At 41.9% G+C, this 17,688-nt stretch overlaps 2 protein-coding genes across 12 annotated transcripts; both read left to right on the top strand.

The window, feature by feature from the left end:
- Window positions 1-543: 543 nt before the first annotated feature.
- On the top strand, window positions 544-14,969 carry RPP14 (ribonuclease P/MRP subunit p14). Of its 11 annotated transcripts, none has more exons than XM_066351198.1 (7): window positions 544-827; window positions 1,556-1,630; window positions 6,270-6,388; window positions 6,490-6,574; window positions 13,505-13,581; window positions 14,302-14,380; window positions 14,834-14,969. In XM_066351198.1, the coding sequence occupies exons 3-7, from the start codon at window positions 6,312-6,314 to the stop codon at window positions 14,888-14,890; spliced, it is 375 nt and encodes a 124-aa protein (XP_066207295.1). In that variant the 5' UTR covers window positions 544-827; window positions 1,556-1,630; window positions 6,270-6,311; the 3' UTR covers window positions 14,891-14,969. The 11 variants fall into 11 exon arrangements, with proteins under 11 accessions (XP_066207295.1, XP_066207300.1, XP_066207298.1 ...); XM_066351201.1 differs by having other exon boundaries at window positions 545-742; window positions 1,556-1,626; window positions 6,291-6,388; XM_066351196.1 differs by having other exon boundaries at window positions 545-827; window positions 1,556-1,626; window positions 6,291-6,388.
- A 37-nt stretch (window positions 14,970-15,006) lies between these two features.
- HTD2 (hydroxyacyl-thioester dehydratase type 2) lies at window positions 15,007-16,120 on the top strand. Its single transcript, XM_066351193.1, has one exon. It carries the CDS (start codon window positions 15,007-15,009, stop codon window positions 15,478-15,480), a length of 474 nt encoding a protein of 157 aa, XP_066207290.1. The 3' UTR covers window positions 15,481-16,120.
- The last annotated feature ends 1,568 nt before the right edge of the window (window positions 16,121-17,688 follow it).

Genomic DNA, 17,688 nt, shown 5'->3' with positions numbered 1-17,688 from the left:
ATGAACTATTTTTAGTTATAAAATTTTAATTTTAGACCATCCTATGTGGTTACTAGTTCTCTGAGTTTGTAAGGCCATCAAGCGGGGCTCCCCTGAGCTTGTCAGGTTTGGTATACGCGCCTTTTTCATCCACAGGCTCAGCAAGTATTAAATGAAGGAATGCAGAGATAAAACTTGGCTTACATTTGTAAATGGAACCAGCTGGATCTTTTTATGTCAACCCAGACAAAACACTTACTATATGCTGAGAGCCATTGGCAGCAGTGCTGTCCTTAGGTAGTGCTTGACACAGGAGATGCTTAGCAGAAAAGATGATAGCTATAAATCCGTTGAATGGATGCATACATTCATTAGAGAATTGCCATGAAGCCAGAACAACATGCTGAGTCCCTACCCTATGCAGGCATTTGCACACGCGACTTTCTCCAAAGTCGGCACCAGAGGGCACTGAGCTGTGGATCTAAGCAGATCAGGATTCACGTCTAGTCTTTAAGACTCCGCGCGGTGACGACATATCCGCGCCTCGCTGTCACGATCCGGGGCGGAGCAGAGGGAAGCCAAACATAAACACCCCAGGAATTTCCCGGTTGGCTTGGGCTTCTGGAGGGGCGCTCTGGCCCTTAGCGGACTCTTGCAGCAAACCGGAGTCGGGGAGGCGCCAGGCTAGTCCCACGGAGAGCGGGCAGGCGGAAGGCCACAGCAGAACCGCTGTTTCCGGGAGCAGGCTCGGTCGGCCGCGCGGGTGACGGAGCACGCGCGACCCAGGCCGCACGCGCAAGGCGGGAGCGACGGCGGGAACGACGGCGGGCGGCGCGGGGCGGCCCGAGGTACCTCTCCGCCCCGGGGACGCGGCGGGCGAAGAGGCCCGGTCGCGAAACTCGCTGGGCTTCTGTACAAACCGGGCGTGGAAGCAGAGGGTGGATGAGAGGACCGAGTGGCGCCGCGTGTGCTGAGCGCATGCGCCGGGCCTCCGGTGAACGCTAAAGACATAACTGCTTTTGTCGAAGAAAGTTGAAAAAGATGTAATTGCCCAACAGTAAGGGGCTAAGCTTTTAAAAAAATCATTGATTTAGTTCAGACGTTATATATTGAATGCCTACCGTTTGTGATACCTAGCTTTAGGTTCTTGGGAAACTGAACAAGACAGATCTCTGTTTCTTGTGGAGTGTATGGGGGCGGGGGAAATACAAATAAAAAGCGAATTACATAGTTATGCTAGAGTGGGAAGTGCTATGAGAAAAGAAGAGGGCAGGTGCATGCCGTTATAAATGTCCACTGGACCAGAGGGTTGAGGTTTGAGCTTTGAGCAAAGCTATGGAGGCGAGGAGTGAGTCATGTGGCTCCCTGGAGGAAGAGTGTACCCGGCCTGCGGAAACGCTAGGAGTGAGGTCCATAGGCAGGAGGGAAACTGTTGTGTGAAAAAGGGCTAGGAGGACTGTGGGCTGGAAGGGATTGAGTAGGAGGAAATGGTTAGACCTGAGGGACTTTGGTTTACTGTGAGTGAAACATTCTGTAGATTTGAACATAAGTCTGTTCCTGTATGTGCCCTTACCAGGGGGTGGAACCGGCAACCTCTGCATTTCAGGAGGATGCTGTAACCAACTGAGCTCTCCGGACAGAGCTTGGGTAGGTTTTTTGTTTTATTTTGTTTTTACAGAGACAGAGTCAGAGAGAGCGATAGATAGGGACAGACAGACAGGAACGGAGAGAGATGAGAAGCATCAAACATTAGTTTTTGGCCCTGGCCGGTTGGCTCAGCGGTAGAGGGGGGACCCGGGTTCGATTCCCGGCCAGGGCACGTAGGAGAAGCGCCCATTTGCTTCTCCACCCCCACCCCCTCCTTCCTCTCTGTCTCTCTCTTCCCCTCCCGCAGCCAAGGCTTCATTGGAGCAAAGATGGCCCGGGCGCTGGGGATGTCTCCTTGACCTCTGCCCCAGGCGCTAGAGTGGCTCTGGTCCTGGCAGAGCGTCGCCCCCTGGTGGGCAGAGCATTGCCCCTGGTGGGCGTGCCGGGTGGATCCCGGTGGGGCGCATGCGGGAGTCTGTCTGTCTCTCCCTGTTTCCAGCTTCAGAAAAATACAAAAAAAAAAAAAATTAGTTTTTTGTTGTGACACCTTAGTTGTTCATTGATTGCTTTCTCATATGTACCTTGACTGTGGGGCTACAGCAGACTGAGTAACCCCTTGCTGGAGCCAGCGACCATGGGTCCAAGCTGGTGAGCTTTGCTCAAACCAGATGAGCCCACGCTCAAGCTGGTGAACTCGGGGTCTCAAACCTGGGTCCTCCACATCCCAGTCCGACGCTCTATCCACTGCGCCACCACCTGGTCAGGCATTGGGTAGGTTTTAATAGGCTCACTCTGGCTGCAGTAGAGGCTCTTTTGAGGAGAAACAGGAAAGGCTATTACTAATAAACGAGTTAAGGAACATCCCTGCAGCCATCAGAAAGGCGAACTTCAAAGGTGATGATGGTAGTGACTATGGAAGCTCTCAAATTTTGTGGCCAGCCTGGTGCATAGGGACTTCCCAGGCATCAACCTTTTAACTCTCAGGACAGCCTGTAGAGGGTGTTGTTGTCACTGACCCTGAGGCTCAGGTCTGTCCAGTCAGAGGTGACTGGACTACTCAACACTTGCTCCTTGTCTATTTTTTTTTTAGTGTACTTTATTGGCATTAGGTTCACTCATGTTGTACAACTATCACCACTATCCATTTCCAGAATACAGGGCATCCTTGGGTTATGACACAGTTCCATCCCTATAATAGTGACATAACCCAAATTTTGGTGTAAGTCAAAACACACCCTAGCCTAAGTTACTTACCTATCCTAACACAATTGTAACATCATAATCTAGAACATAAAAACACAAATAAGCCATAGAAAAAGAAAAAGGACATAAATATACTGTACTGTATACTATACAGTAGTAATAGAAAAAAATGACAAAATGAGTATAAAAAAAATTCCTTACCTTTATTCCTGTGATTGGCTTGCACAGTGGAAGGGGCGTTTCAAGATGGGAGAGAGTGACCTATTGGGAGGAAGAAGCTGGAAAGGCAGGAGAACCCGTAGTAGAAGGTGCTGGAGATACTGGGTCAGGTGAATCAGGATTGCCTAAGAAACTTGCAGAAGAGGCTGGAGATGATTCTACCTGTACGACGGGTGTTTCATCTCAGGAGGCAGCTGATGTAGAGGATACAGGATCTGTTGCAGTCCTCTCTACCTTAAAGAATTGTTCCAGGCTAGTCTGGAAGGTTGATGACTTCTCCAAAATTTGCCTATAGCATTGCAAGGCATCCATAAGAGCTGAAACACATCAATTTTTTTGTTTTTATGGGAGTGAGCATTGTAAACTTAAAACATCGTATGTAGAGATTTTCGTAAACCGAGGACCCCCTGTACTCCTTAAGTCTTTTTTTTTTTATTCTTTTTTTTTTGTGTGTGTTTTTTTTAATTTATTTATTTTTTACGGAGACTGAGAGTGAGTCAGAGAGAGGGATAGACAGACAGGAACAGAGAGAGATGAGAAGCATCAATCATTAGTTTTTCATTGCACCTTGCAACACCTTAGTTGTTCATTGATTGCTTTCTCATATGTGCCTTGACCACGGGCCTTCAGCAGACCGAGTAACCCTTGCTGGAGCCAGCGACCTTGGGTTCAAGCTGGTGGGCTTTTTGCTCAAACCAGATGAGCCCGCGCTCAAGCTAGTGACCTCGGGGTCTCGAACCCGGGTCCTCTGCATCCCAGTCCGACGCTCTATCCACTGCTCCACCGCCTGGTCAGACTGTACTCCTTAAGTCTTTTTTTTTTTTTTAATTTATTTATTTTTTACAGAGACAGAGAGTGAGTCAGTTAAGTCTTCATTGTTATTGCCATCCTAAGCCCCAGGCCCAATTCATTCCCCTACCTCAGGCAGCCAACTCCATTGAGGCAGTCAGTAACGCTTAAAAAGCACCTATCGTGCCAGGCAATGAATGAAATAATTGAGGGTTCCATTCTCCCTCCCCTTCTAGTCAGGGGAGATGTGACTGGGAAAGAAGCACCAAGTAACCATTGCTGTGGTCCTCAAACCAAAGATACTCTTAACCATGTAGGCCAGGCATCCCCGAACTGCGGCCCCCTGAGGCCATTTATCTGGCCCCCACCGCACACTTCCCGAAGGGGCACCTCTTTCATTGGTGGTCAGTGAGAGGAGCACTGTATGTAGCAGCCCTCCAACAGTCTGAGGGACAATGAACTGGCCCCCTGTGTAAAAAATTTGGGGACCCCTGAGTAGGCCTAACACTTCCACCACTCATTCAATCATATATTCAGTAAATGTTGAATACCAGCTGTGTAGTAGAAACATGAGTGAATACTCATGTTTGTCGACTGGATAGTTAAATGTAGCTCCTTGACCCTGACTTCTCATTTTCTCCAGTGGTCATCATTTAGGAGTGGTTGGAACTGGGCTTGACCCACAGAGGTTTTTGCAAATGCTAGTGTGTATAGCTTTCAACGTGTCCCTTGGTTGGGCCACAGTTTCCTGGTCCCTTTAGTGGGGGAACCAAATATTAAACAAATGGAGAGTGTTAAGAAATTGCATAACAAAGGAACCTAATTTAGAACAGATGTCAAAGAAGGCCTCCCTGAAGAGGTGGACCTGGAAGAGGTGAACTGGAAGCTAAAACTTTTTTTTATTAGTTTTAATGGGGTGACATTGATAAATCAGGGTACATATGTTCAGAGAAAACATCTCCAGATTATTTTGACATTTGATTATGTTGCATACCCCTCACTGGAAGCTAAAATTTGAAGGATGAGTAGGAGCTATCCAGAGGGAAGGTGAGGTGGAAGTGGAGCAAGGACGGGATTCTCTACAGCAGGGGTCGGGAAGCTGTTTGGCTGAGAGAGCCATAAATGCCACATATTTTAAAATGTAATTCCATGAGAGCCATATAATGACCCGTGTATGTTACTCATTATCCAATAAAAATTTGTTGTCCCAGAGGACAGCTGTGATTGGCTCCAGCCACCCGCAACCATGAACATGAGCAGTAGGAAATGAATGGATTGTAATACATGAGAATGTTTTATATTTTTAACATTATTTTTTTCATTAAAGATTTATCTACGAGCCAGGTGCAGCCATCAAAAGAGCCACATCTGGCTCGCGAGCCATAGGTTCCCAACCCCTGCTCTACAGGGAGATCAGCATGTTCTGAGTTCTAGAGTTTCAGATCTCTGAGAAATTGCATTGAGTTCCCATTCTAGGAATTTCTCTTCTCAAATCCCTTGCTGTTTAAGCTTAGTCTTTCATGGGGCTGCCAAATATACCTGTGTGACCTAGCTCCCAGACAGAATTTGCAGATCCAGCATAGGGGGGGACAACTGAACCTATCTGCCATCTTTCATTCTGTTCATGTTCTGTGTTGACTGAAGTAAACAAGAAGGGGGCCTTCAGATCCCAGATTTACTTTTTTTTTTTTTTTCAATTAAGAGGCTGACCAGGCCCCGGTTGGTTAATTTCAGTGGTAGAGCGTCGGCCTGGCATGCAGGAGTCCCGGGTTCGATTCCTGGCCAGGGCACACAGGAGAAGCGCCCATCTGCTTCTCCACCCCGCCCCCTCTCCTTCCTCTCTCTCTTTTCCCATCCCGCAGCCAAGGCTCCATTGGAGCAAAGTTGGCCCAGGCACTGAGGATGGCTCTGTGGCCTCTGCCTCAGGCACTAAAATGGCTCTGGTTGCAACAGAGCAACATCCCAGATGGGCAGAGCATTGCCCCCTGGTGGGCGTGCCGGGTGGATCCCGGTCGGGCGCATGCGGGAGTCTGTCTGACTGCCTCCCCGTTTCCATCTTCAGAGAAATACAAAAAAAAAAAAAAAAAGAGGCTGACCAGAGTGATATTGAGAGTGCGCAGGAGTGGTTGGAATCTCAGTATACCCTTGGGCAATTATCTATTTTTGCCAAGCCTCAATGTCTTGTTCTTAAAAATAAGAATAATAATAGCTTTTACTTTACAGGATCATTTTGAAGATATGACCTAAGGTATGTGAAGCATTTAGCATGGGTACTCAAGAAAAAATATTTGGTGAGATTATATTTTTAGAGTTTAAATAAGAATACAGGGGTCTGACATATAAAATATAGGAACTTCCTTTGTGTCTGCATGAGTAACATTAGTTTGACCAAAATTGGATGAGTTATTGTCCTTAGGAGTTCTTTAAGAAATCAAATAAGTCAGATTCTCATTTAAAGAGTGAAAAATAGTATGTGCCTTGCTAATTTCTAGATCTCTTGACTCTTAACGTAGGTATAGTTAGCACTGGAAGAGATGCCAGCCCCAGCTGCCAGCTATGAAAGAATAATTTACAAAAATCCCTCTGAGCACCACTACATGAAAGTCTGCCTGTAAGTTCAACCCCGTAAGTTTGATTTTTAATTAAAAAAATTTTTTATGAATATAAATAGCATGAAATTTAATAATTTTTATTTATTTATGTTTTTTACAGAGAATTTCAAGATCATGGGGTTGGACTGAATGCTGCCCAGTTCAAACAGCTGGTTATTTCAGCCCTGAAGGACCTGTTTGGGGAGGTATGGAATCACTTGGTAGATTGAACACTTCTAAGATCTTTGTAATAAATAATGAAAAGCATTTTTCCAAACATTTTAAAACCTAAGTAAATAAATAAAATTTAAGACAAACAAATTTTAAAACTGTATTTGAAATTTTAAAAGCAGACTATTAGGAATGATGAATTTTTGGCAGGTGTGTTTAATATGCCGTTTTTGACAAAGATCTCGTTAGACAAATGTTTATTTTAGTGCGGTGCCGCTACACCAAGTATGGTTTAGACCAGTGGTAGTCAACAACCTGGCCCCTACCACCCACTAGTAGGCGTTCCAGCTTTCCTGGTGGGCGGTAGCAGAGCAACCAAAGTATAAATAAAAAAATAGATTTAAGTATAGTAAGTTGTTTTATAAAGATTTATTCTGCCATAATTACTTGGTAAGTAATTATTATCATATGCTTTAACTTGCTGTAACTCTGCTTTATAAATTTTATAAAGTAAAGTTACTTCCCTACTTTATAAATCACCATTACTGTGGAACCGGTGGGCAGTTAGAAAATTTTACTACTAACAGAGATTCAAAAGTGGGCAGTAGGTATAAAAAGGTTGACTACCCTTGGTCTAGACCGACAACCAGCCAGCTGTTCTTTCTGCCCATTTTGAAGATTTGTGGCTCACAGGAGAATGTAAATCAGCATACAACTTCCTTTACTGAGAAAGTCTTGTACACAAAACTGAGCTGAGCTAAACTGATATTGATTTACTTTCTGATGCAGCTCCTTATTTTATCACAGACCAGCACTTTGAGCAGTCCTGTTTTAGCATTCACTTGAAAATTAAGTAGAGTTTTGAGAGAGAACTAATATAGATGACTTTCAGGAAATTCTTTTTCTTTTTTTTTTTTTTTTTTGTGACAGAGAGAAAGGCAGAGGGACAGATAGGGACAGACAGACAGGAAGGGAGAGAAATGAGAAGCATCAATTCTTTGTTGCAGCATCTTAGTTGTTCATTGACTGCTTTCTCATATGTGCCTTGACCAGGGGGCTACAGCAGAGTGAGTGACCCCTTGCTCAAGCCAGCAATCATGGAGTCATGTCTATGATCCCACACTCAAGCCAGTGACCCCGCACTCAAGTTGGCGAGCCCATGCTCAAGACAGCAACCTCAGAGTTTTGACCCTGGGTACTCTGCATCCCAGTCCAATGCTCTATCCACTGTGCCACTGCCTGGTCTGGCGGGAAATTATTATTATTATTTGGGGGGGGGCATAGACAGGGAGAGTCAGATAGAGGGACAGATAGGGACAGACAGACAGGAAGGGAGAGAGAGGAGAAACATCAATTCTTCGTTGCAGTTCCTTAGTTGTTCTTTGATTGATTTCTCATATGTGCCTTGACTGGGGGGGCTACAGCAGACCGAGAGACCCCTTGCTTGAGCTAGCGAACTTGGGCTCAAGCTGGTGAGTCTTGCTCAAACCAGATGAGCCCGCGCTCAAGCTGGTGACCCCGGGGTCTCGTACCTGGGTCTTCCGCATCCCAGTCTGATGCTCTATCCACTGCGCCACTGCCTGGTCAGGCAGGAAATTATTTCTTGATTCATATAGTCTATCAAATCAAAATCTGCTAAGCATATCCTCAAACTTAAAAACTTTTATTCCACAAAAGATTCAGTTAAGAGAATGAAAAGACAAATTACAGACTGAGGGAAAATATTTGCAAACCACATATCTGACAAAGGACTAATGTTAATAAAGAATTCTCAAAACTCAAACAATGGAATTAAGACCAAACAATATAATAACAAAATGGGTAAAAGATATGAATAGACATTTCAATGGAAAGGATGTACAGTTGGCAAAGCAGCACACTAGTGAAAAGATGTTCAACATCATTAGCCATTAGGGAAGTGCACATTAAAAACACAAGATATAGCCTGACCAGGCAGTGGTGCAGTGGATATAGCATCCAACTGGGATGCAGAGGACTCAGGTTCGAAACCTTGAGGTCCAGTGTGGGGTCACTGGATTGAGCGTGGACATCATCCCATGGTTGCTAGCTTGAGCCCAAAGTTCGCAGGCTTGAGTCCAAGGTCGCTCGCTGGCTTTAGCAAGGGGTCACTGGCTTAGCTGGAGCTCCCCAGTCAAGGCACATAGGAGAATGCAATTAATGAACAACTAAGATGTTTCAAGAAAAGAATTTATGTTTCTCATCTCTCTTCTTCCTGTCTCTTTGTGTCAATTTCAAAAAAAAATTAAATAAAATAAAAAAACAAGCTATCACTTCACACCTAGCAGAATGACAAAAAATAGTGATAACACTATTTTTGGCAAGGATGTGGAGAAACTGAATTACTTATACGTCAGTGGTGGGAATGTAAAGGCGAACAGCCTCTTTGGAACAGTTTGGCAGTTTCTTTTTCTTTCTCAAATTGTAGCAAAAGTTTATTTAGAAAGTCACAGAGGTACGAAAAGTGAGCCAACTGGGTGTGGACTCAGGAAACAAGTTACAGTGGCAAAGCAGGGCCACTGAAGCTTGGGAACAAAGTACACTCGTAAAGAAGATTTGAGCAGATATGCTCTTGGCAGTTTCTTAAACAGACTAAACGTATACCTGCCATACAACCCAGCATATACACACCTGAGTATTTATCCTAGAGAAATGAAAACTTAACATTCACACAGAAACTAGTGTGTGCATTTTCATAGCAGTTTTATTAGTGAGAGCCCCAAAGTAGAAATAAGCCAGATGTCTTTCAATGCATGAATAAACTATAATGCATTCGTACCATGGAACAAACTCAATAATGAAAAGGAACAAACTATTGATACACACAACAACTTGACTGTATCTCCAGACAATTTTTTTTTTAATTTTTTATTTATTCATTTTTAGAGAGAGAGGAGAGAGAGAAGGGGGAAGGAGTAGGAAGCATCAACTTCCATATGTGCCTTGACCAGGCAAGCCTGGGGTTTTGAACCGGCAACCTCAGCGTTCCAGGTCGACGCTTTATCCACTGCGCCACCACAGGTCAGGCTGTATCTTCAGACAATTATGCTATGTGAAAAAACCAGTCCCAAATGGCAACGTACTGGGTGATTTCATTTATATAATGCTCTTGAAATAACATAATTATATAATCTGAAAAAAAATTAGTAGTTGCCTGGGGTTAAGGGTGTGGGGGGAGGAGTAGATGAGGCTACACGGGGATAGAAGGAGAAAGCCTGTGGTGGTAGTATACCGTATTTCCCTGTGTATAAGATTTTCGAAAAATTTGGGGTCTAAAAACTGCATCTTATACACTGGTTGTGGCATTTCAAATGCCATATGGAACTGAGGATGAGGCAATATATGAAGACTGATTAGTCATCAGACACAGATGAGGACAAGCTAATGGATGGGAATTTTGACAGTGATGAGGTGTTGTATGATTTTTTTTTTTTTTTTTTTTTTTACAGAGACAGAGAGAGTCAGAGAGAGGGATAGATAGGGACAGACAGACAGGAATGGAGAGAGATGAGAAGCATCAATCATCAGTTTTTCGTTGTGACACCTTAGCTGTTCATTGATTGCTTTCTCATATGTGTCTTGACCACCAGCCTTCAGCAGACCGAGTAACCCCTTGCTTGACCCAGCGACCTTGGGTCCAAGCTGGTGAGCTTTTGCTCAAACCAGATGAACCCGCACTCAAGCTGGTGACCTCGGGGTCTCGAACCTGGGTCTTCCGCATCCCAGTCCAGTCCTACGCTCTATCCACTGCGCCACCGCCTGGTCAGGTGGTGTTGTATGAATTTTATGATGAATAAAACTTGAGTTCAATAACTTTATGTAATACATGTTTTTTTCAAATTTTGGGCCCCAAAATCAAGGTGCATCTTGTACATGGGAGTGTCTTATATGTGGGGAAATACGGGCAGTTATTTATCTTGATCAGAGGTTACATAAAGCTACCTATGTGATAAAATTGCATAGAACTATGCAGGTACACACACAAACAATATGAATGCATGTGTAACTGGTAAAATCTGAACAAACTCTGGTTTATCAATTTCAGTTTCCTGGTTTTGATATCATACTATGCTTATACAAGGTGTTAACATTGAGGGAGGCTGGGTAAAGGATGCTTGGAACTTTGTATATTTCTTTACAATCCAGGACTGTAATTTTTGAAAATCAAAAGTTGAAAAAAATAACTTGGGGTGGTAAATACATAATAGAGTGTACAGAAAATTATACACATGAAACCTATATAATTTTATTAATAATGTCACCTTAATAAAAATAAAATAATTTTTTTTTAAGTTTAAGAAAAAAAATCTGAGCATCTTCTCTATGTCAGGTATAAAACCTGGCTCCTGGGGCTATACTATAAACAAGCAGACATTCCTCTTATCATGTGGACTAATGGTATTGGTTAAGTTTAGTAGGCAACCATGTTGAACAATTAATGGCAAGAGCCCTGATTGTATAGCTTGATTGGTTAGATCATTAGCCTGATGTGCAAAGGTTGCCAGTTTTGATCACTGGTCAGGGCACATACAGAAACAGATCAATGTTCCTGTCTCTCTCTCTCTCTCTCTGAAATCAATAAATAAAAATATATATATTTTAAAAAGATTTTATTTATTGATTTTACAGAGAAAGGAGAGAGAGTGGGTGGAGGAGTGAGAAGTATCAACTCATAGCTGCTTCACTTTAGTTGTTCATAGATTGCTCTTTGTATGTGCCTTGACCTGGAAAGCCTAGGGTTTCGAACTACAACCTCAACATTCCAGGTTGATGCTTTATCCACTGTGCCACCACAGGTCAGGCAATAGAAAATATTTTTTAAAAAAATAATAGCAAGAATGATGAGTATTATTATTTTTTTAAATAAATTTTTATTCATGTTAATGGGATGACATTAATAAATCAGGGTACATATATTCAAAGAAAACATGTCTAGGTTATCTTGTCATTAAATTATGTTGCATACCCCTCGCCCAGAGTCAGATTGTCCTCCGTCACCCTCTATCTAGTTTTCTCTGTGCCCCTCCCCCTCCCCCTAACTCTCTCCCTCCTTCCCTCCCGCGTCCTCCCTCCCCCCACCCCTGGTAACCACCACACTCTTGTCCATGTCTCTTAGTCTCGTTTTTATGTTCCACCAATGTATGGAATCATGTAGTTCTTGATTTTTTCTGATTTACTTATTTCACTCCGTATAATGTTATCAAGATCCCACCATTTTGCTGTAAATGATCTGATGTCATCATTTCTTATGGCTGAGTAGTATTCCATAGTGTATATGTGCCACATCTTCTTTATCCAGTCTTCTATTGAAGGGCTTTTTGGTTGTTTCCATGTCTTGGCCACTGTGAACAGTGCTGCAATGAATATGGGGCTACATGTGTCTTTACGTATCAATGTTTCTGAGGTTTTGGGGTATATACCCAGTAGAGGGATTGCTGGGTCATAAGGTACTTCTATTTGCAGTTTTTTGAGGAACCACCATACTTTCCTCCATAATGGTTGTACTACTTTACATTACCACCAACAGTGAATGAGGGTTCCCTTTTCTCCGCAGCCTCTCCAACATTTGCTATTACCCACCTTGTTGATAATAGCTAATCTAACAGGGGTGAGGTGGTATCTCATTGTAGTTTTGATTTGCATTTCTCTAATAACTAATGAAGCTGAGCATCTTTTCATATATCTGTTGGCCATTTGTATTTATTCCTGGGAGAAGTGTCTGTTCATGTCCTCTTCCCATTTTTTTATTGGATTGTTTGTTTGTTTGTTGTTGAGTTTTATGAGTTCTTTGTAAATTTTGGATAGTAGGCCCTTATCTGAGCTGTTGTTTGAAAATAACATTTCCCATTTAGTTGGCTGTCTGTTTATTTTGATATCAGTTTCTCTTGCTGAGCAAAAACTTTTTATTCTGATGTAGTCCCATTCATTTATCTTTGCCTTCACTTCTCTTGCCATTGGAGTCAAGTTCATAAAATGTTCTTTAAAACCCAGGTCCATGAGTTTAGTACCTATGTCTTCTTCTATATACTTTATTGTTTCAGGTCTTATATTTAGGTCTTTGAAAATGATGAGTATTATGACAGAGGAAATATATGGGGCCTATATGTGAGAGAGCATAGTAAGTGATTGAGCTTAATCTTAGGGATCTAGGAAGGAACAATTTATTTTTATTTATTTTTTTGGCAGAGATAGAGAGTCAGAGAGACAGACAAACAGGAAGAGAGAGAGATGAGAAGCATCAGTTCTTTGTTGCAGCACCCTAGTTATTCATTGATTGCTTTCTCATATGTGCCTTGACAGGGGGGCTCCAGCAGAGTGAGTGACCCCTTGCTCAAGCCAGCGACCATGGGGTCATGTCTATGATCGCTTATGCCAGCGATCCCACACTCAAGCTGGTGAGCTGCTCTCAAGCTGGATGAGCCCATGCTCAAGCTGGTGACCTCGGGGTTTTGAACCTGGTTCCTCAGTGTCTCAGTCCCACGCTCTATCCACTGTGCCACCGCCTGGTCAGGCAGAAGGAGCAGTTTAAATGAAGACATAAAGGGTGAAGAGGCTTTAGCAATGTGAAAAGTTATAGGAAGAACATTCTAGGCAGGGGAGAGTTGTAATAACAGGCCCAGTACTATAGCACCGTTAAATAAAATACTGTTCTTTTTGCCTTGGCCAGGTAGCTCGGTTGATTAGAGCATTGTCCCAAAGCGCAGAGGTTGCTGGTTTGATCCCCAGTCAGGGCACATATTGGAACAGATATATGTTCCTGTCTCTCTCTTTCTCTTTCTCCTTTCCCTTTTTCCTCTCTCTCTAAAATCAATCAAGTAAAAATTTTAAAAAATACTGTTTTATTGGGGGAGAAAAGCACTTGACATGATTAGAGATCTAGATTGATGTTATTAGAGATCTAGATTGATGAAGATAATAGTCTGATAATAGCATTCTTTTATACTTAGGTTGGTGCTGCCTTACCCTTGGACATCCTAACCTATGAAGAGAAGACCTTGTCGGCCATTTTGAGAATATGTAACAGGTATGACAGAGCACTTCTAGAGCAGAGAGATGGATGGGGAAATACATCAAAAATGCTCTCTTCTGATAGTAAGAGCTTTGTCATTGTGAACTCTGATTCGTTTTTGGAAGTTTAACTGGGGAGAACATGGACATTCATCTAGCAGGAGCTTACACCCTAGAGAGCAAAACTTGTGATTTGCTTACAACTGTAGTGTTTCCCAGTTGATGGTCATGGTTGTAAACTCAGAAATACATATTTTATCTCTGGCTGGTTGGCTCCATACGTACAGCGTCAGCCTGGCAAATGGAGATCCTGGGTTCAGTTCCCAGTCAGGGCACACAACAGAAGCAACCATCTGTTTCTCTCCCCCACTCTCTCCTACTTCTCTCCCTCTTCCTCTCCCACAGCCAGTGGCTCGATTGGTTTTAGCGTCAGCCCTGGGCACTGAGGATAGCTCAGTTGATTTGAGTATCAGCCCCAAGTGGGGGTTGCCAGGTGGATCCTGGTTGGGAGCATGCCGAAGCCTGTCTCTTTATTTCCCTTCCTCTCACTTAAAAAAAAAAAGCAATATGTAATTTAGAAACATTTCTAATTGAGGTTCATTTTATTCTTTGGCTATGATATATTATGCTTTAAAGTTTTCTCACGTAAATTGGTTTTCTAGACCATCACAAACACAAGTAATAGAGAGATGTGGCAGGACATACTTTTCTTTATACTTTCTTGATTTTTCTGCAGTGGTCTTGTCAAATTGTGGAGTGCTTTGACCCTGTTAGGATCCTACAAAGGCAAGAAATGTGCTTTCAGAGTGATTCAGGTAAAGATGATTTCATCATATATTCCAAACAAGGCTGAGTAGGGGATCAAACTGCTTTTTAGTTTTTGTTCCATTTCTGTGCTTGCATAAATCTAGTTTGGTTAACATCATCCAGATAGAGGGAGAAATTCAGGGCTTCATTGCTTCTGGAAACATGAGTCAAAGCACTTAGATTTTAGATTGTATGGGAGGAGTTTGGGTATAAATCTTGGAACCCTCGTGGAAAAGTCTTAATTTTTCCTTTGTTGCATAATTCCTAGTGCTTTATGTATTGGAACGCTCTTTCTAAGCTTATCATGACCACTTGTTTGTCTAAGGCTACCTCTTAGGATGCTCATTCAAATGCTACTGTATCAGCTTGGCTTATCCTAGAAAACTGGGCATATTTCTGCATTGTCTTGTGTTTCAGAGTGATTTCTCTTGATATTGTGTTAACTTTTCTTTCTCTTACAGGTTTCTCCCTTTCTCCTTTCATTATCTGGTAATAGTAGGGAATTAGTATTGGATTGAATAGTCTTCAATTTCAGAAACATTCCTCTGCTCTCCAAAGTACTTTTTGGTGCCAACATGTTTGAAGACTGAAGCAAGCTAAGAGCTCCTATTGATGGAATTTGAGGGTGCTGAAGATGTTCCCAGTAATTTCCAGCCGTTGTCTTTGGTGGGGTAGGCTGAACAGGCAGCATTTTCAGCGTGTGCACATCAGAGTTGGAGACCAGGCTGAACTCAGCAGGGCTTTCACACAGAGGGATGTGGTTGCCTTCTCAGAATTAACAGGGGATGTCAATCCCTTGCATTTAAATGAAGATTTTGCAAAACATACCAAGTTTGGAAAGACAATTGTACATGGAGTTTTGATCAATGGACTTATTTCAGCTCTCCTGGGTACTAAAATGCCAGGGCCTGGCTGTGTATTTCTTTCCCAGGAAATTAACTTCCCAGCCCCTTTATATGTTGGAGAAGTTGTTTTAGCTTCTGCAGAAGTGAAAAGGGTGAAGCGGTTCATTGCTGTTATTGCTGTGTCGTGTTTTGTAAGAGAAAGTAAAAAAACTGTTATGGAAGGCTGGGTTAAAGTTATGGTCCCAGAAGATCCCAAATCCTAAAATAGTGTTTTAAAGATGCAAGTTCAGGAGTAAGTGTTAAATGTTAATGAAGAGTCTGAGGAAAATGGATTGCTGCTTTTCAACAAGGAGCAGTCAGCAGACCCAGCAGTGCATATCAGGGGAGTGGAGCAGGTGGGAAGGGGTCGCATGCCCACTTTCCAGTTTGGCCTTATGCTTCACACAGACTTGAGTGTATTTATCTGTCTAGGTTTGTAAAATTGGAAAAATATTAGGAAAGTTATCATTTAGCTAAAGGTTCTACTTTTAGGATTTCAAACCAAAAGGTTTGTGAAACCTACCTACCATATTTTTCGCTCCTAAGATGCACCTGACTATAAGACACACCTAGGGTTTTAAGGAGGAAAATAAGAAAAAAAATATTCTGAACCAAATGGTGTGTTAAAATATTTAGTAAAATACTGTATTTTTTATTCCATAAGATACACATGCATTTTCCCCTCCACTTTTGGGGCAAAAAAGTATGTCTTATGGAGCAAAAAATATGGTTTATCTGTATAGAATAAATTTCTCACTGAATTCATTGCTAGCTAGCATTTAATTATTGAAGGCAACAATAGAAGTTGGATCACCTTTGAACACCTGTCTTTTACCAGTAAATAAACTTAGATACTGTTCTTCAGCAGTTTCCGGGTCAGAGTTTTTTGTAATTTGTTGCTGTTTACTCCAAGAGTTCATCTACTTAACTGTCAAGTGGTACTTGCCTTTCAGATGGTTTTCCTATTATCAGAGTAAGGTTTATGTGCAGATTTAGACTCAGTTATATAAACTCTTGGTCTAATCTATAAAATGGAGGTAATAACACCCACCACACAGGATTGTTGGAGATGACTGATAAAAACAGCAAAGCACAAGGCCCAGCCTTTAAACAGTAGCGACTGCTATTGTTCATTCTGCCATGTGATGATGGATAGAGAGTCCCCTGAGTTTAAGGCTAATTGGCCCACAAGTAAGCAGGCCAGTCTTTTAGAATGTCAATCAATCTCTTAGTATTCTACTTTAGTAATCCAGATTATTTTGTCCCTTACTTGAAAATATTGTGGGTTCCCCCCTTTATATAAATAATACATGCTTATTGTAAAAATATTATAATAAAAAGTATAAGGAACACTTTAGAGGCCAGTTCTGAAGTGTTGAGGAGCATTACAGAGAAAATATGCCTTATATATTAGTATCAGTGGTCATCCCCAGCACCACTAACACTATTAATAACACATTATTGACCGCTCACAAGTTAACTCTTGTTTTCATGCCCAAATATTGACCGCTTATGAGTTAACTCATGCTTGTGTTTGTATTCGCTATTTCAATTTTTGAAACTCAGGGTCATATAGGATTATTGTATTTGTAACTCTTTGCCCTGAGGGTCAAAGTTCGAAAAACAGCACACCCTTCTATATTCTCATGCGGACTCCTTTTCTCCCACTCCTCCAGGTGTGAGACTGCAAAATCGAAGGTACGGTAAACAAAAACAATCACAGTGTCGAGCTGTCTAAACTTAGACTGTATTCTAACCACTCACAGTTTGAACATATATATCAAGGATATTGTAAAATCTTTCTTCGTCGTGTTCAATCCAACTAGAACGTGTAAAGGGTGTGTCTCAAAAGGAAAGTGCAGCAAAACCAGATATATTTGCAAAACATGTTGCCTACCATTACATTTAGGTGATTGCTGTACAGTATACCACACCAAAATTACTAAAATATATAATATGTATAAAATATAATATGTAACAGATATGTACAAAGTCTCATTTAAATTCATTATGTATAAATATACTGAAGTTTATTTAGATTGTTTCACTTTCATACTCAATTATGAAAAAATAGCCGGTAACATGAGATAACTTCTGCGTAAAATTGCCAATCAGCAATTAAGACCAAAGACTGTAATGGGACATACATGTGGTCTTCCTGTGCTCTGTGGCATCAGATAGTGGCTTTGACCACAGCTAGAGCTTTGATCAAAAGGTATGATCAAGTGTAATTGGTTGGGTCAACCCTCATTTCCTGGAAAAAGGTTTTCCCCTGCTAGTAGACAAGTAACTAGATTTTTATTTTTTTACATTAAGGGACTCAGTTAAATGGATTACTCAAAAGAATTATTCTAGTCACTAGAGGGCAGTGATGTGTATCAAGTGAGTATTTTAAACTTCCTTAATATTGTACCACAACTCTAGTTTGTGAC

The sequence above is a fragment of the Saccopteryx leptura genome, chromosome 10 (assembly GCF_036850995.1).
Source record: "Saccopteryx leptura isolate mSacLep1 chromosome 10, mSacLep1_pri_phased_curated, whole genome shotgun sequence".
Classification (NCBI taxonomy): domain Eukaryota; kingdom Metazoa; phylum Chordata; class Mammalia; order Chiroptera; family Emballonuridae; genus Saccopteryx; species Saccopteryx leptura.
Note: the sequence above shows the minus strand (reverse complement) of the source record. Positions and strands in the feature narration are given on the sequence as shown.

Bases quoted from the DNA above. Each gene is read 5' to 3' on its own strand.
- HTD2 (XM_066351193.1), top strand. From the start codon at position 15,007: ATGTTCCCAGTAATTTCCAGCCGTTGTCTTTGGTGGGGTAGGCTGAAC.
- RPP14 (XM_066351203.1), top strand. From the start codon at position 6,312: ATGCCAGCCCCAGCTGCCAGCTATGAAAGAATAATTTACAAAAATCCC. The intron at 13,582-14,301 runs GTATGACAGAGC...ATTTTTCTGCAG, and splicing joins ATTTTGAGAATATGTAACAG to TGGTCTTGTCAAATTGTGGA. The intron at 14,381-14,833 runs GTAAAGATGATT...TTTCTCTTACAG, and splicing joins GTGCTTTCAGAGTGATTCAG to GTTTCTCCCTTTCTCCTTTC.